Below are 20,244 nucleotides of genomic sequence, written 5' to 3' on the forward strand. Positions count from 1 at the left end.
TTCTATGAGATAAGACAGCTAAAAAAAATTCTACAGCAGTTGAACATGTTAGTACTTGCCTTCCTTCTCTGGGCTTCATCATCCAGCAGTCGAGCTTGCAGCTGCCTCACCATCACTTGTCTCTTCCATTCAGCTATAGGCCTGCCCTTCTCATCAAGAGTTGGCACCAGGTAGTCAATATCCGATAGGTTAGCCTCCTCTGTGGGTAACACCACCATCTTATTCTAAAAGTAGACAACAAAATACAACAAATTTATTAACGTCTCATTTGTATCCGAACATATCGTCATAGTCTTGATGCATATTACCTTTATTATTTTTTTTTTTTGGAATTGTTGCTATTTTTCAACCCAAACTCATTCAACCCAGAGGTAAACCATAACTGCTTCCAGTTTTTAATCAAAAAGCAAACAATTTCTATACAATATTATTTTAAAAGAAATAACACCTGAATGTACATACAGCAGGAGTCAATCGCTCTGATAATCCAGATTTTCTCAGAGAGGTGATTGATTTCATATCTCCCAGTTTCATCGTCCCCAAAAGCTTTCTCCCCTTCTCTGGAACTGGTTTACTGGAGGTTAAGTTCTTCATCACTGCAATGACATGAACATTATTTCTTCTTCTCATATGTTTCCGCTCTTGCTCTGATCATATTTACACAGCCTGATTAGCATTACTCACTATGGTGGAATTAAGTCATTAAGTGAAATTAAGGGAGGAAGAGTCAATAATGATGTCAGTTCCCATAAGCAGAGGTAAAGGGGTGGTGGGGGGGGGGGGGGGGACAGGCTCAATGAAGCTCTCTCACCCGTGTTGGCTATTTGGCTGTGCAGAGCACTGCTGGTCAAACTCCTCTTAGAGGATAGAAGACGAGGGAAAGGGGAAGAAGGAAGAGGGGGAGCAGGTGATTGAGTCCGGTGACAAGCTTCAGAGGTATCTTTAGTCTCAGTCTGCTGGAGGGAGACATAATAATAATAATAATAATAATAATAATAACAATAATAATAATAATAATCATGATAATAATAATGTGGACAAACAGTTTGTCTCTGCAAGTGTAGTATGTAGCCATTAGTTATAAATATGTGCAATGGCCGATTTTGCATTGCCCTCACTGCTATCTGTCAAAAATTAAGACCCTGACATTTAAGGTTTTATCCATCCATCCATTTTCCATACCGCTTAACCTACACAGGGTCGCGGGGCCCAGGAAACTCGGGGCACAAGGCAGGGGACCAGCCTACAACGCATGTCTTTGGACTGGGGGAGGAAACAGGATTACATGGACGAAATCTCAGAAGCACGGGGAGAACATGCAAACTCCATGCACACAGGGCATGAAAAAAATAAGTACACCCATGGAAATTGTTGGCTTTGTTGACATATTTGGACAAACAAACATTTGATCATCTTTGAAATAGTGTCTATTAATAAAGTTGATACACCTGAGCAAACACACAAAGGAAATTAGCTTTTTCAATCATTTATTCAACAGAAATATCAATAGAGGTGATATTCTTTTGTTGGAAAAGTAAGTACACCCTTGGCCTCAGAGGCTAGTATTGCCCCCTTTAGCAGAAATAACTTCTTGTAGGCGTTTTGCATAATTGTCCACCGGGCTTGCTGGAATTTTTGACCACTCTTCCATACAATATTCTTTCAGTTGCAAGATGTTTGAGGGTTTTCTTGTCTGTACTGTCCATTTCTAATCCCCCCACAACATTTCAATGGAATTCAAATCCAGGCTTTGACTAGGCCATTCCATAACCCTTCTTTTTTTCTTTTTGATCCATTCCTTGGTGAATTTGCTAGTGTGCTTAGGATCATTATCCCGTTGAAAGGTCCACTTTCGGTTCAACTTCAACTTTCAGACAGGTGGCCTCAAATTATTTTCAAGCACTCTTTGATATGATGCACAATTCATAGTTGAATCAATGAATGCAAGCTGTCCAGTCCCTGAGGCAGCGAAGCAACCCCAAACCATAACATTTCCATCACTGTGGTATGACGTGCTTCTTCTGAAAAGCTGTTTTTAGCCTTCGCCAAACATGTCTGCTGTTACTGTGGCCAGTCAACATTATCTTTGATTCGTCTGTCCAGAACACATAATTCCAAAAGGCCTGGTCTTCGTCTATGCTCATTGGCAAACTGTAGTCTTGCAAAGGCTTTTTTCTGACATGCCTCCTATTCGGGTCAAATTCGTGCAATCTCTTTCTGATTGTAGAAACATGCACTTTGACACCAACAGTTGCGAAACTTACAATCAGATCCTGTGATGAAATTATGGGGTTCTTGGAGACTTCTTTTTGCATCAGATGGTTTTCTCTTGGGCTGAATTTGCTGGGATGGGTCGTTTGAAATCTGCGCCATATGGGTTTACCTGACCCAGTAAGACTCAGTATTACTGCACACTACACTTTACATAGCTGTATCAATCACTTTTTTTATTATGGAACTCATTTTTGCTGCCAGTATTGCTGCTTTACTTGTGCTGCTACATTACAAATAGCTTACAGTTTACAGTCCATGTCCAGTGTATTTACTGTCCCGTGTATATATTGTTTTGTCCTATGTATCTATTGTTTTGCACTCATCTCTATTGTGTATCGCACTTTATGCTGTCTTGCGTACTGTTCTGCGGTGCACCATTTCGTTCCAATGTTTACAAGCTATATAGAGGAATGACAAAAACCCACTTGAATCAACTTGATTTGTTGATTATGTTTCTTACAGTGGAATGATGTATTTCAAATAATTTGGAGATCTTTTCAAATCCCTCGCCAGACTCATAGGCATGCACAACCTTTTTTCTGAAGGCCTTCTAGAGCTCTTTAGATCTTGGCACGAAGACACCACACACCGCAATAGCAAATTGAACCCCGGACCCTAGATATGAGAGGGGTATAAATGAAACAGGTTCCACCTAAGCAGGTTCAAATCACTGGCACCCAATCTTAAACACCTGATTCTAATTATATGGATTTGAAGGTGTGATAAATGAAGGGGTGTACTTACTTTTTCTATGTGACTTATCTGCTTTTTTTTTTGCTAATTTAAATTGTAAAAATTACTATAAAATGTTAATTTTATGTGTCTAACGCCTTTATTAATAGGCACTGTTTCAAAGAGGATCAAATGTCTGCTTGTCCAAATATGTAAAAAAAAAAAAAAAAAAAAAAAAGTAAATAAATAAATAAATGAACATTTCCATGGGGTGTACTTATTTTTTCACATGACTGTAACAATCATCCAGTGTTTTTTTTTTGTTGTTTGTTTTTAATAACATGGCCAATATCAGATAAGCTGCTGGTTGAGGGAAGAAGTTTTGCAACAGAAACACTACGATCTTTCAGATTTTAAGGGGTATTACTATCATTTAATAACGGTCTAAATAATAGTTTATAGGTTTTGGATATCCGTTCCTTAAATGTTGTAACCGGGTATACAGTACGCGCTTCCTTTTTAATAACAATAACATAATCATAAGCTCATGAAGCCATCATCATTATGCTCACTGTTCCATCAATAATGCATTGTTTGGTAATGCTACTGGGAATCTAGGAATTAAGACTGGGCTTTTATTGTATTATAAAATCATGTTTATAAGTTTTACAGTTCAAGCTGAAGATGATATTACTGAAAACAATAAAACCTCAAGAAATGGGACATACTTCCATATATTCTAAAAGTGACAGATGTTTTAAGAAGTATTAATTAGATTAACCTTAAGGCTGTCCATATCTTGTTGGGTTTCACTGATATGTCTGTAGTAATCTCCTGAGCTGGGCTTCCGTGACACCACTGGTCTCTCCCTCTGCTCCTCTTCCAAAGAATCACTCTGCTTCAGAAGCTGAACAGCACCACGGGGCTTAAAAAACACACACAATTATCTATTTTATAGAGTTATACCCAAGTTGTACAACATTCATCATTAGGCCATTTACAAAACACTCCAAAACACTAAGCTTCATGCTGGTCTAGAATATTAACTGTGACTTATGATATGCAGAGTCGTAATCCTTTTGTTACAACTGAACACACACTATAAAAAATCTGAATACCACGCTGAACCTGGGAGGGCTGACTTGACTATATGCAGACTTAAACCCTGTCCTTAATTAGAAGGATGTTTTAGCATCAATATTGTTATTAAAAAAGACTATTACAATAAGGGTAGTGTTGCTACCTCACAGCTCCAGGCTACCAGGTTCGATTCTGAGCTCAGCTGGAGATCTGTGTGGAGTGTCATATGTTCTCCCTGCATCCCTGTGGGTTTCCTCTGGGTTCTCCAGTTTCCTCCCACCTCACAAAAACATGCCAGCTGGCAGAATGGCTACTCTACATCGCCCCTAGGCGTGTGGGAGTATTTCTGCCTCACACCCAGTGTTCCCAAGATAAGCTCCAGATCCACTGTAACCCTGACCAGGATAAAGCAGTTACTGAAGATGAATAAATGTATCTCTGGATGTATAATGTGATTATGTACCTATAGGCTTTTTACTTTCTGATGGCTGTAAATTACTGGTTTTTATGGAGGCATATTTTATTGAAGGAAAGGTCAGTTAAGCCTAACATACTATAAATACGTAGCTCAGAACAGCTTTATCATTAAAATGTTATTCTCGAATCGAAAATCAGTAAAAACCTGTAGGCTTTTGAATGTAGTCTGTGTATACATCGAGCCATTTAATGTATATACACACAATTTGTAAATGCAAACATTCGTGTATTTGTCAGATCCTGTTGGTGAGAATTCATACCAGTTTCTCCTTCAACATCGTTGGACACAAAAGCTAATTGAGGAAAAGCTCCCCCTTGTGGAGAATTATCAACCTGCTAAACATGAAGTTACAAGCCAGGAACATAAGGCGTGTTTTATCAAAACACTTGTGAAATAACAATTAAGAAGTTAAATCAATCCACTGGTTGATTACATAATACCCTAATAAATCCAGTGCAGAGTGGATTAAATGGGTTTCCTCAAGAAACGCCTACTATTAACCCCACACTTACTTTGGCAGAATTTTTTGTTATATATATACATACATATATATATATATATATATATATATATATATATATATATATATATATATATATATATATATACACATACATACATACATATTATATATATATATATATATATATATATATATATATATATATATATATATATATATATATATATAAAAAAAGTAAACGTTTTTACAAAAAAAGCAGTCGACCTCATAGGGACCAGCCAAATGTCTCCTCAAGGTCAAACGTATCAGATATTCCTATACATTTGGTCCCCACCAAGAAATAAAAACTTGCCTATACACATGCACACGCACGCACATATGTGTGTGTGCATGCACTCTCACACACACACACACACACACACACACACATACACACACACATACACACACACATACACACACACACACACACACATCAAAGGGAATGCTGATATGCAGTAGTACACTGTTGTTGCTCATCTCTATGTGGTGGTTCTCCTAGTTTCCTCTCACATGTGCCTTTGATGTCCAAAGAATACAAAATGCTCTGTGACACTGCACGGATGCAGCTGAGGAAAGCTTCCCAGAAGTCGTGCAATTCATAATAGATAAACAGCGGGTAGGGGGAAAACATGGGTTATGAAGAGTAGAGACAAAGAAATAAAACATTATCCCATCCATTCTTTCAGCGACCCTTTCACATCAGTTCAACGTCCTCACTCACACTCATCTGCTCCTACAAGTGGCTTTAATCAAAGCCAGTGGACAGTGTGGTGCATTTGGTTCCCATTAACTAACACACTCATCTGCAGCTAGAGCACTGAACGCTAAAACCCTGCAGCCCTTGCATTCTCCTCTCTACCTCACAGGCCACACAGGGACTGATAAGAAATTACGAGGATGAGGGAGGCAGTAAATACTCCACATGTGGCCTTACCGGTGATGGACAAGATGTTTACAGTGGGATCATTAGGGATAGTGTTCTATTATATTGGAGGCCCTTAAAGGGAGCATGAGGTTATACAAAGTTAAAGCAAAGTGAAACACATTGGCATCTAGGGTGGAAGATATGGCAATATGATAGTGATATACTAATCTGTCTAATTAAAACTGCATGACAAGTAATATTAATAATATTAATTCTTTGATTCATTTCTAAAATGAAACTTTACAGAGCAGTGCATGTATGGTGAGGTCATAAAATTAGTAATTTAAGTATGAAATGTCTGAGGTTTTATTAACATTTTATCATTTTATTAGGGTAGTGACCTACATTCACCATCCAATTTATTACGATTAGCCAATCATGTGGCAACAGAGCAATGCAAAAACTCATGCGGGTATAGGTCAAGGGCTTCGGTTAACGTTCACATCAAACATCAGAAGAAAAAGCGTGATCTCTGATTGTGGCATGGATGTTGGTACCAGAAGGGCTAGTTTGAGAATTTCATAAACTGCTGATCTCCTGAGAATTCACACACAACAGTCTCCAGAGTTTACACAGAATGGTGCCAAAAACAAAAAACAGTGAGTAAGCAACAGTTTTGTGGGTGGAAACACCTTGTTGATAAGAGAAGCCAGAGGAAAAAAATTGGTGTGCTGTTTCCCATACCCAGGGGCGTTAGCTGGACTGTTAATCATCAGGGGCTGAGCCCAGATTCTTCTCCATCAAAAAACTTAGAACTTGTAAATAGACTGTTTGCATGCATTTTTTTTTCTTGTATGAGAGAACTAATTGCTTAAAAAATGTGAAAATTGGACAAAAAGTTGGATTTATCATAAACTTGCCTCGGGTGTTATCACTGTTTGCCGGACTACCAGACCGATAAAATGTAAAACTTTTTGGCTATCTAACATGAGACTAGGCTAGTTTGGTGTTGCTAGCCAAGGGGAGGCACCACAAAGCTATCACTGTATGGGTTTAGCTGCCACAATGCCATGCAAAGTATGTTAGCTGTCATTATGCTCTGCTCATATCATATTCACGAACCCATATAGACATTTATACACCTTGTTTTCCTGCTCAGCATGAGAGGATGTTAGTGTTTCAATTTCAACCCATTTGCTTGTTAAAAAAAATAAATAAATCGGTGTATATCCTGACACCATACCTCCAGGGCTACCTTTAGAGCTAGGAGCTCTCAGTTACCCATATCAAAGTTAGGTTCTGCAGGGGATCGTTCTTTTCGAGAAGTAAACAACAGGGTGGAACTTGGACTGCTCTCCAAAGCTCTGTGAAATTACACCTCCTACCCCATTATCTGAAGTGTCCACCTCCACTATGAAAGTCTTTGAAGGGCTGGGATGTTTGAGGATGGGAACAGTTCTGAAGGCTTCTTTGAGTTGTTTAAAAGCTTGGTTTGTTGAGGGGTTCCACTGGAGTTTCTTGGGTCCCTTTTTTAACAGCAAAGTTAGGAGTGAATTTCCGCTGCCAAAACCCCTAATTAATCTACTGCAGACATTGGAAAACACAGTTCTTGACTGCCATGACTTTGTCCTTGTCCATAAAAACTCCACAAATGCTGATATATCCTAGGAACGAGACTGAAATTTTTCATTTCTTCCCGTTGACATATAGATGGTTTTCCAGTAACCTTGTGTCTCATGACTGGGAGACTAGATCAAGATGTCATCTATATATATGCTATGACAAACTTCCCAAGCATGTTGCATAGCACATCATTGATAAGACATTGAAATAGTGCAGCTGCTCAAGATAGCCCATAGGGCATTGTGCAATACAAAAGTGACCAAAGTGTCTTCCATTTAGCACCCTCTCGAATAGGGACCAGATTATAAGCACTGCATAGATCCAGCTTGGTGAATACTTTGGCCTCTCACAGCTATTCCAGTGCAAAGGGGACCAGAGGCAGGGGATATGTATATTTGACTGGGACTTGGTTTAGCCCTCTGTAATTGATGCATGGCCGCAGGTGGCCTCCTTTATTTTTTAACATAAAAAATACACCGGTCAATAACGGTGTGGTTGATGAGTAGCTGGACCCTTGTTTAAGAGTCTCTTCGATGTACTCATCCATGGATTGAGTCTCTTTGGGGGCCAAGGGGTAGATGGGGTATAGGGAACATGGAGGCAGTGGGAGAGACAATGGGATGAATAGTGTGCTAATTATCACTCAGTCCATGATATTATGTGGATGCAGCCACAAAATCCCAAGACTATGGGGAACATGGTTGAGAGGGTGAGGAGCAAAAGAGATTTGTTCCTGGTGGAGCACGCTCACTTGGAGTGTGAATTACAGAAATTTAGATAGAAAGAGATAGAAATTTGGATGCTCACTGTGGAGGAGTAGGGTGGGCTCTGTCATGAACCAACTGTGGAGTCTTGACTAGTGGTCTGAAGGAGCGCTGTGCCACTTGGTGCTTCGGCTGCCACAATAATAACACAGTCTCCTTATGCTGCTTTTGGCACTCCACAGGTGTGAGTCTGGCTTGACCTAGCTTCATGGGCTTGATGACTTGGGGTTTGAGAGTGGTTTTTGTGTCCATGTGGACCTTCTCTCGACTCTTCTACAAGAGATTCAATCAAACTGATAGGTTGATGAGTGAATCAAGTTCATCCTGACTTGCCAGCTCATTGAGAATATCAGTATTCAACCCCTGATACACAGCCTGACGAGTGCTGGTTCATTCCAGCCACTGCCCGCAGCTAATGTACGGACATTTGGTGCGGATTCTGCAGCAATTAGGTTATCCTACTTGAGGGTAAGGAGTCTCTCTCCAATCTCAGGGCCCTCTGCTGAGTGGTTGAAGACGTGCTGGGATAATTGGAGGAAATGATCATAGGAGGATATTTGTTCTCCTCCTCGGTTCTTGCCCATGTTAGCACTTCGTCCATCAGTAGGTTGATGAAATAAGTGAATGTATTTTGCTCAGACCATTCTTCTTGGCATGAAAATACAGTACAAGGACCATTGGAACATGAACCCTTTACACATGGCAGGATCACCTATGTATTTGTCAGGACATGCAATTTGTGGAGGAGAAGCAGACAGAGAGGGTGCCTCCAAGGGAGCCAAAGCTGAAATCATGATGGTGTGCAGTTGTGCTAGCTGAGTGTGAATCATGGCTATTTGCTGCTGTTGTTCTCCAACTAGATGGCCCTGGGCCACCATAGCCTGTTGCTAGGGATTACCCGCTGCATCCGTTTTGGTGGTGAATTATTCTGTCAGGCAGCAGGAATGGACACAAGTGCAGGGTAAGAGAGCTTTATTGATAAATATTGATCTCGGATCCAAATTGACAGGCAAAATTTTAAACAGGAAACAGGCAATGGTCAGGCTATCAACAAAAAATATGAAATAGACGAGGCAATAATCAATGAACAAACAAACCAGAAACAAGATTTAAAAAAAAAAAAAAAAAAAGGTAATGATAGTGAAAAGCGTGCATGCATGTATGTGTGCGGGCGTGTGTGTTGAGTCATTAAATAGTGTGGCAGAACTTGTGCACAGGTCTGTGTGATCAGTAAGACGGTGAATGTAACATTCTTTTTGGTGTTTGGGTGTTGTAGTCCTTGGTGGCTACAACAAGTGAAAGGTGATGCTGAATCTGTTGTTGACGTGACAATGGCCCACAATGTTTCATATTTTCATAAGCGTATTTTTTGACATATTCAAATGGGAGGCAACGCTTAAGTCAAAGCACACATTTTATTTGTCTGCTTACTTACTTCTCTTTCTACACATTTTACGAGTAATGTTTGTGCTATAAAAATGTGTGCAGACAGAGTTTACAGAGCAACATCTGAGAAAAAGCATGACACTTAACATGGGGAAACAAGATCAATATGCGAAAACTGGAAGCACGGAAAAGTTGGAAGCGACAGACGTAGCTTAGAATTTCAACAGATACAACTGCATGCCTTCATAAAGATCACGGAGTTGCAAGGTTATTGTGTACACCTACCATATTCAACCTAAGAAATACTGCTGCAACTGATACACTCATACCAGCTTAACACACATTACCATGTCAGTGTCACTGCTAAAGTAAGAATGGTACATCAACCAAATAATATATGGGTAATATATAATTGAGTGGGTAAATCTAACAAACAATGACAGACAGAGACAAACAATGGTCAGATCTACACCTATACATTCTCTCCCTATACCCATACATGGTGGTCAGAGCCTGGACCTCATGTCTTCGCACACAATGTACAGAACACACTTTCTTTTAAGACTTGGTAGCTTTACGCCAACCCACCTAAGTTAACATTTAACCAAACTATATAATCTTAAATTATGTTTATACATTGTAGAACTGGTGCATCTGAAAGTCAATGTAAAAGGAGTGGAAATGCTATGAAGAGCCTAATCTAAATCCTTGTACTGTAAACACATGATATCCTCATAAAAAGAATGATTAAAACAGGCCTGATCTGTGAGGTGTATAGATGGCACAGGCACATTCAAGATGGAAGTGTTTCCCCCTATGATGCTCACACATTTAAACACAGCAGACCAACAACAGTCCGTATGCATCAACTGAACATCTCCAGAAGGCTGTGATGACACAAGCTTCAGTAACTAACGTGAGACAAGACTTCTTCTTTCTTTGCTCATGATTAGCAACTAGCAATGCTTCTCATGGTAACAAATATTCCCAATTGGTATTAGCACAAATTTATTCAACAATAAATTTGTCTTCATAAAAAAGATACTGATATGAGAACAGAAACAACATCATTATGCGCAGAAGGTGATAAACTGGACAAAGCTACACATAAAGATGCAAATTCCAAATGATTTAAGACAACGACACAATAACTCATATTTAAGCAATATTTAATAAGCAATCACCTTCCTCTTTAAACACATTATCTGAAAACCGTTACTTACCAAATTACTCTGAACCTGCAAGTTAGCCACGGTCCTGTGACTGACAACTCGCTAACACACATTCCGCAGCTCAAAACCAGTCTCGACTTCACACCATCAACAGCATCACAATCACTAGCGAGATGGTACTGCATCCAAAAAGCAATTCACTCTGATCGGAGAATGTCCTCAATAATTAACACAGTGGATTGGATGGCCAGGAGTGACTCTAATGTAGGATTAAACCAACAGCCACATGCAAACAAACAGTGGCTCTATGGAAAAGTAGCAACGGAAGTCTGTCTAATCAAACGAAGAGCAGATAGACATCGAACCTGCTTTCCCACCCTCCCCTCACAATCCTTGGCAGCTCTGGCCACGTGTGGCTTAGGCAAATCATTACTAATGGAAATAATCAGCCATTTTTGTGCTTATATTGGAAGAACACTGGTTCTCAAAGTCCTTTTTAGCCACCTGACAAAACTGTTGAAAAAACTATTAAGCCAATCAGCTACCAAAACGCTGCCAATTTATTCAGTGTTGCATTCAAGACTAAAAGTTCCAGCACTAAACATCATCTGACGTTAAGATAAAAGAACCACCAAACCTTTTTACTTAGAAAAAAGATTCTGTCTTTCACTCTTAAGGGTCCTTTGGTTTGTACTTCTTGGGGGATCCTTAATGGTTTATCACTACATACATCATCACTACATGATAGATTTTCCCTGTCAGACAGTGTCACAATTACAACCAGTTTAGGAAGCTAAGATTGATTAATTATTCAAACAATCCTTGAATGAACCCCCCTTTTTTTTTCTAAAAGCGCATACAATTCAACAAAAAATAAACTGCACTGAAATGACATGGTCGCATTTTCTTCCTCCTCATTTTTCTTCATTACACAATTGCATTTCAGAGTGTGGTGAAGAATGAGCATAGCACTACACCTAAATCCTCATCAGAGGCAACATAATGCACCTCTTGGCATGGCTGTCTATCCTATTGTGCCCAGTTCCGACTGGCCTTCCTGGTTCAGATATCGCAGATCAGTAACACGCAATTGTGCTTTTCGAATAACGACATGTTGTTGAGTCAGAGAGAGGATCTGTAGGAAAACACATGATTACTGAATTGATCGGTGGTGTGTAACGTAGGCCTGCAACTAACGATTATTTTGATAACTGATTAATCTGTCGATTATTTCCTTGATTATTCGATCAGTTGGATTAGAACTGATTATCTGGATTAAAATTTTTATTTTCTGTATTTTTTTTCGAGAAAAAAAAAAAACGTTATTTCATATTCTGGCCAATGTTGTCCTTCAAACATTGTGCAGATTGAAGGCTATGAAAAAAAGCTATTAAATATATCTACGTGGGCTATGATTTACACTGTGCAAAGGATTATATTTTGAAAACAAAAAAAAGGCAACGTTGTCCGCAAGCTTTAAAGCAGAAGTCACAATATTAAAAATGCTAAAGAAAGAAAAACAACAGCACAGACTAAGTGTTAACTGGTAAGAGGTTGAATGTTCTGCAGTAACATGTTACACATTCACTCATTTGAACACAGTAACATGTTACTTTATTCTATAAATGTATGACCCTTCTTACATTTATATACAAGTACATGTTATAATCCCATTACATACACAATTACTTTAGTGTCTAAATATCGCTAAATATAGCATCAAACGACATATTTGAGTTATTTGAGGTATTTAGCTTCCTTTCTATTGTGCGCTGTTTGATTGACGCGCATGCGTGGACTCGCACTCACTCAGTGAAGTTTAATGGAGACTCGCTCGCTGTCATAAAGGCTGATCCTTTATGTAAAATAGAAATACTGGTGTGAATTTCTAACAGTTACAGATAAGGATATAAATGAAAAATGTCATTTCTGGGCTGAAGAAAACATGTCTGGAACACATTAAACAGCACAAGCATCTGTTGCAGCATCTGACCCGTTAAGCAATGTTAATACACTTACGAGTTTGTTTGAAGCACTTAATATAAAACATTCTCATGTTTTGGACAACCTGGATGGTGCGCTTTTCCTGCAGCAGCTCACTCTGTGACCTCTGCTGTTTTTCAGATGTGTTTTATTCATAGAAATGTGGATAAACGGGGGTTATCCACAGTGACGTCACAGACTCAGCTAATCCATAATGAAATTCCTTGTCGATTATTTTAATTATCGATTTTATCGATTGGTTCTTGCAGCCCTAGTGTAATGCAAGAGCAGGCGATTCAGACCCTTTATAACTGAATGGTCTACTGAGGTGATTATGAGTTCACCTTCACAGTTGAGTGGTTCTACTGTATATACGACCAACAACACCGACCTCACTGTCTCAATGAAACAACAGGAGGCAGTATATCATCTACCAGTGAGCTGCCCTGACCATTATACTGCACAAGCACACCTGGCTCTTATATCTTTCCACAAGTCCTTCATTAACTGGATCAGGTGTTTTAGGGCAGCGGATCTCCAGAAAAGTGTACAAAGACCCATGATACAGTGTCACTGTCATGTTTTACTAACCAGCATGCCTTTCATTTCACTTTGTTCATGGGACTCATGCCAGTATACAGCTGTTACAGGAAGAATATTTGGCCCACTTGTGGTAAACTTGATTTAACGTCAATATCAGAGCACTAAGGAATGAAACAATGAGTGTTCTTGTAATAGGACTATAGGCTTGATAAGGAACACGTTTGACGACTCTGCTTTGATAATTAAGACCATGATATAGGCAGAAGACAGCTCCATTATCACCCTCTAGTGGCTAAGCCACATCATACTCAGTATGGACTTTGCGCGCTGAGATTTTGTTGAAATATGTTCAGGTCAGAGATCGTAACACAATAGATATGCTTCATATTTTCTACGATAAATAAATCACTGAAACACAAAATAAAGAAAATAGCACCCTTTTCAGTTTTTCAGGGTGCTAGTCATTTTAAATTCCCATATGCGTCACCACCCAGACATAATCATGGGTAACATAATCCACACAGACATAATCATGGGTGGATCCACCATACAAAATATGCTCCACAAAAGTGCAGTTCCTTGCCAGTAGAAGATAGCCCAGGAATAAGCAAGTGGTAGTCACACAAAACTCTTTTTTTTTTTTCTGAAAGTAATTTCTTCCGCTTGCCACACACTACAATCAGTGGAGTTACGTTTAAATAAAAATACATCTGCACATGATACCCTTTCATTAACCTAGTGCAAATGGAATTATCTCAAAATATCTCAAAACAGGTTGCCATTTTACCATAAACTTCTAATCACTACCTGGAATCTTGAGAAAATACACTTACGAGGCCTGATTTTTGCTGTTCAGACCAACGCTGCATTTTGATATATTGTCAATCAAATAAGCCATGCCACTAATTCATAGCATCTAATGTCACCTCACAATATGTTGTTAGCTAAGCTAGTAAAGGACATTTTTCAATCCTTTACATTGGTGTTGCTTTTTGACACAGCTGGGCTCTTCCACTCCAGGCCTAACAGGAGATGAGGAAGGCACAGATTTGTGTTGTAACTAAAACCTATGCTCTGGTTGTTGGATTTCAGCTATTTAAAAAAAAAAAAAAATGCTCCAGCACACAGAGTGGTGGGCTATATTCACGGATAGTGACCTCTTTGGGATGAAACCAAAACATGAGGAAATGCCTAGCACGCAACTCTTTGGCCAACATCCCAAACAATCCATTACAGGCACCATGAGGAAATGTGAAAGCTTGACCCAACCGTGTTAAGGAGGAACAAAGTCATAAAAACCACAAGGCAATGTGCAAGTATGTAATACAGAATGGAACATATATGAATATCCATTTCTTTTTTAGGAAATTATGAAACCTAGTGTTTTGGACCACTGAGGATTGGATCAAAGATAAACAAACAAAAACATGACCACATTGTGTAAAATATGGCTGCAAAACTGAGAAAATTCAACAAACACATAATAAAATATGTTTTTCTCAAGTCAGTGTAGTCACATGAGCCAATTCTTACTGAAGTTAATATTGCCAAGTTGACGTTCTCTCATGTCAACTCTAACATTTTTGCTCTTTTCTCTCGTCATGTTTTGCTTTGGCTCTCAAATCAAGCACATTAGCATATTCCTGTGAGAAACAAGTCTTTCATTTACTGTACTTCTTGGCTACAGGTGCAAATTACAGTTACGTAGACTATGCTTTACATAAACAGCTCAAAATTATATATATACGTTATATAATAATAACTGATTATTCAGAGTGATATCGGCCGATACCGATAACCGATACCGATAGTTCTGCCTTTTATGCCTTCGTTTAAATGAATAATGATTAAAAGAATTCTGAACGAAATGCAGATAAAAACTTTATTCTCTCCATTTCAACAAGTTGTTTGACAGTAACTGGTCTCAGAAAACACATTACTCTAATTAACATACACCGCTGAAAGATTTAAATGAAGATGAGTTGACAAAAAAGTATATATATTGCACAGAAAAAAAATACATTTGTAGAGCAGTATAATTCATATCCAGTTTATATATAAAAAAGTTGAATAATTTAGTACCAGTTTGATGTTCAGTGATGGAGTAGAAATGCTTGTGTTTGTGGTGAGTGCATGTGAGTCTAACAGGAGGTTTTTTAGAATTCAGTCAATGTTAATATGAATTAATAACCTTCAATAAGTTGATAAATCTTACTTTAATCTTCAGAATGTAGTTCATGTGTTGATGTTCATTTGAGTTCATTGTTTTCTGTTTATGAGACCAGTTACTGTCAAACAACTTGACATGGAGAGAATAAAGCTTTTATTTGCATTTCTTTCAGAATTGTGGAATTAATTATTATTAATTTAAAAGAAGGCAGAAAAGGCAGAACTATCGGTATCGGCCGATATCACTCTGAATAATCAGTTATCGGTATCGGCTGAGAAATTTAGTTTTGGTGCATATATATATATATATAAAATTTAGCTCTCAGGTAAATGACCTGAATAATGAGTAGATAAATTCTCATTCATACAGAAAGGTCTGATGGTCCTTTTCAGACTAAAACATGATTGGAAACGATGTAAGGCATGTCTTCCCTTAGTACCCCCTAGTAACTTGATTTTCTTGTTAGCCTGAGTCAGTGTAATGCATATTTATGACTGTAGTTCTGTCAGATTGTGAATTCTATATTGAAAAGAATCACAACTTTCCAGTTATCCTATAATTGAGCGAAGATATATTTGAAGTCTGATGTTTGCTTTGTTCGTTTTTGCACTGGAGCTATGAGGCAAATGCGATTAACAAATGAAATGAAAAACGAAAGTTTCTCTCACCCAAAATAATTTCCCTGACGTTGCACAATCTTTTTTTTTTTATTTTTTTTTATCTTGTTCTTGACTTTTGTACCACTTTACCATATGCACTGTTGTAAAAACAGTGGAAAAACGCTTTCCAGGATTTCAAATTAACTGGAACGGCTGTACCAGTGATTTCCCCCTTGGATGATTAAAGCAAGGAGCATTAAGGTAAGGAAAAGATCATTTAAAAAAAAATCAATTAAAAACAAGTCAGGTGCACTTCTAAGGCCTACGAACATCCTGCTCTCTAACCCTGTTCTGGATCAGATTTCTTCTTCCAAGCAGTGGAACAGTAAAAACTCTGAAAGTGAGCTGCGTGGATCCCGTAACCGGCTCTACCTGAGCCAGGCCAGTAACCGATACACTCACAGAGTGTAAAGAGTGCACATAGCAGCATCAGATGCCTCTCCAACCCACCTGTGCTAATTAACTCCCCATTGTTCAGAGAGGGTGGATTATTTCCGGAGTTTGATAGCACCTCAGCCTTCTATCAAGATATGATCTGCAGATTCTTCATTTACTCGTTTACATCCGGTCAGGAGCTTGTTCAAATTAGCAAACAGCATAGTTTGAACAGTAAACAGTAAACAGTTTAAGAATTCATTTAATATTTTTGAATTAATTAAAACCCATTCTTCTAAAACCCATATTTGCAATAATATGTATTGCTTCATTCCTGCTTTCAGTTAAGTTCACATTTAAAATATTGTTGCATCAATAACCAGAATTCTTTAGACTAGTAAGTATATTTCAAAAAAATTATTTAAAAAAATTAATTAGTGCCAGTATCTTACACGATCCATAAAATATATACAGTAAACACTACTGTTCAAAATTGTGTTTGAATACCTGGAATTTATTCGATTTTATTACAGTTTAATCACAATTATTGCCACAGATCAAACAAACTGATATAGGAATTAATTAAGGAAAGCTAAATCTTTGAGGAACTTATTACCTGGTCGTGCTCACTTCGTGATGGGACTATAAAAGAGTGCCTTGTTAAAGAATGGAGGGTCAATTGGAGGGTCAACACATAGAGGAGGGTCATACTTGGAGGGTCAACAAGCCTACAGATAGATTAATAGTATACACAGTGCTAGTATGAACTGTAGAATATGAATATGTAATGTGTTACAAGTGTTGAATTAGAGCAATTGAGATTATGGCCTCGTTAGATTAGATCAAGACTGTTCCAATCAAATTAATTAATTTCCTGATTCCCTTATACCATTTCCTTGGTTAGATTTTCAATTTGGTGAGGATGTGGATTTTTAAAAATGCATTATTATTGAGTTCAGTGGATGTGACCTGTCCAACTTAACCACTGTTCACAGCTTCAGAAATTCCTGATTCAAATTGCTAAGCATTTGCTTAACATACAAAATGAAAAAGCTTGAGTCCTGAAGAGGCCCTGGAGGCCACTGAGGATCACTGAGCTCTAGCATGAACGCTTCCTTCAATAGCTCTGGACTACACACACTTCAGAATCTTTCGTAATCACACACTTTCAGACTGGGTTTTGGTGCAAGCAGATGTGTCAGTCAAAACATGCAGGGTGACTGAGTAGGGGCTTTGGGGTCAGAAGACAGGAGTAACTAAATATGGGGCTTATGAATTCATTGCAGTTTGTATGCGAGGCAAAATGATTCCACATGGCAGGATCAGTACCTGGCATGATTGCTGAGTCTTTCTGCCTAGTCTTAATGTCATTTGAGATTTTTTTTTTTTTGGATGATCGTCATCCTGATCTCTAAAGGTAAATTGCTGTTTTGAAGTTCAGAAAGGCTGAAGCAGGCTGCCTTATGCCCCAAAAGTAAAGCTGCACTCACATTTTTAGCATTATGGACATGAGAAGCATAACGTTGAGTCTGACACTAGGTTAAGCCAATAATAACATGCCAAGGAAAATGTAAATAAAATGTAAAATAATATCTAGTAAATGATTAAGAAAATGACGTACTGGCTGTGTTTAGTATTTCAGTAATAATAGCACATTAATAAATAGAAAAAGCAGAATAAGTGGAAAACAGCACAGTTTAACCTGCATTACATAGACCGTCAAATGCAAATGTGGTAATGTAAGGAGAGAGGCAAAGAGAGAGAACCTCGTCGTCGGTCCATCGGTCATATTTTTTAAGAAACTCCATTGTGTTGATTTGAATCGCAATAAACAACAGTTACTGTACGCACCGCAACAGACTTTTAAAAATGGTGGTTGAAAAACAAAATGCTGCGTGCACTCAACCAGTTCCTGGCTTTTGAAAAAGTACCACATCCCGAGTAGGGACTTTGCAAGGGCTAAATATTTTACCCGGAACTTAATTTAGACCCTGGTCCCTGCGGTGGAAACACACAGAGTACCTCCAAAAGTCCCTAGTTCCTGGGGAAAGTTCCTGCGGTTGAAAAGCAGCAAAATACTTTTTAAAAATAAAAATAAAAAAAGAGGCGTCTTTACTTAGCAATGTCCAACATTCTTTGTTCAAAAACAACTGTATCCTGGTTTGTGGTAGATCTGGAGCCTATCCTGGGAATATTGGGAGTGAGGCAGAAATACACCCTTGATGGGATGCCAGTCCATCACAAAGCACCACGCACACACTTATTCACATCTAGCGGCAATTTAGCATAGCCAAACAACCTCCTAGCATGTTTTGTGGAGCTGGGGGAAACCAGAGAATACAGAACAAACCCACATGGACACGGAAAAAAACATGCACAGGAAGTCCTCATTGAACCAGGGACCAGATTGAACCTGCTGCACCACCAAGCCACCATGTTCCCAACTTTTGAAATATCACTGTGTATGGAAAAGGCATAAATAATGCTAAAATCATTACTTTCTTGAAGGGATGGGCAAGAGGGTGCTCCAACTGTAAAATTAGATTTATGACTATACCCCTCATGCAAATAAAGGGATTTTCTTTTGTTTGTTTTATTTCAGGTATGTGTACTGAGTGTACCTACAGATTACACATACTCTAACTCAAAGGTCTGAGCTGCTCTGATTGACCTTGTAGACAAGAGTAAAAAAGTCATCCTTACGTCTCGCTCCACAGAGCGCAGGTATCTGGCACACTCGTAGTGGCCATTATATTCCGCCAGATCTGCTGCAGTGAAGCCATCCACATCTCTCTCTGAAGGGCTGACACCATGGCTCAGAAGTATCCTGCAGCACTGAAATAAGTATAATTCATCAGTGTTGCTGATTTAGGATACGATTTCTGACACTGACAAGAAAGCGCCCAGCTTCTAGGGATGTCGTTACCATCTCAAAAGACATAAAATTAGGGCCATACCTCCATTTCCCCATTCTCTGCTGCGTCATGTAAAGGAGTGCCACCCCAGTCGTCTTTGATGACCTTTGACCCCGTGCGCATCAGCCTCTCCACAATGCGACAATGCCCCCTACTGGCAGCAAAATGTAAAGCAGTGGCCCCCTCCTTATCCTGACTTGACAGGCTGATATCCGTGAATGAGGCCTGCAAAGAGCAAGCATAAGTTTAGTACAGTTTAACTGGCACGATGAACCAATATGAGAATGAGAACAAATACAAGAGCCTGGTGTTTCACATATGCATTAAAACACTCCCAAATTGGCTGGGGAATATATTTTAATGACTGTACTAACAACCTGTACTGTGTTTTTAATTTTTTGTGTTTGTCCATGACCGTTTATTAATTATGTATTATTATTATTGTGTATGTCCTTGAGCTCTGGAAAGATGCTATATAAATTAAACATATTATTATTATTATTATTATTATTATTATTATTATTATTATTTCTGGATTGAGAGCACAAGCAATATATTCAACTAGACTGGTCAACAAAAGCACAGTTGTATGTGGGGCAAACAACTATGGAGACGATTCCATGCCAGATCAGTTGCACTGTGAAACACAATACACAAATTTGTGACATGAGGACAACCTTCCACACTGAAAAGCAAAACCTTCTTCCCACTGCTCATACATTACTTGATTCCCACATGAAAAACAATCATCAGGTTATTTTGTTGTTGTTTTTAATTACA

At 38.6% G+C, this 20,244-nt stretch overlaps 1 protein-coding gene across 1 annotated transcript in view; it reads right to left on the minus strand.

Annotated features, from left to right (window-relative positions):
- LOC128614566 (espin-like protein) overlaps positions 1-20,244 on the minus strand; it is a 30,905-nt gene that overhangs the window by 2,490 nt on the left and 8,171 nt on the right. The window contains exons 4-10 of the mRNA XM_053635970.1: positions 19,507-19,689; positions 19,253-19,384; positions 3,724-3,871; positions 812-928; positions 447-596; positions 378-382; positions 60-224 (exon numbers count right to left, since the gene is read on the minus strand). Of these exons, the coding sequence (XP_053491945.1) occupies positions 60-224; positions 378-382; positions 447-596; positions 812-928; positions 3,724-3,871; positions 19,253-19,384; positions 19,507-19,689 (900 nt within the window). The remainder of the gene's footprint in view (positions 1-59; positions 225-377; positions 383-446; positions 597-811; positions 929-3,723; positions 3,872-19,252; positions 19,385-19,506; positions 19,690-20,244) is intronic.

Source organism: Ictalurus furcatus, chromosome 11, assembly GCF_023375685.1.
Source record: "Ictalurus furcatus strain D&B chromosome 11, Billie_1.0, whole genome shotgun sequence".
Taxonomy (NCBI): domain Eukaryota; kingdom Metazoa; phylum Chordata; class Actinopteri; order Siluriformes; family Ictaluridae; genus Ictalurus; species Ictalurus furcatus.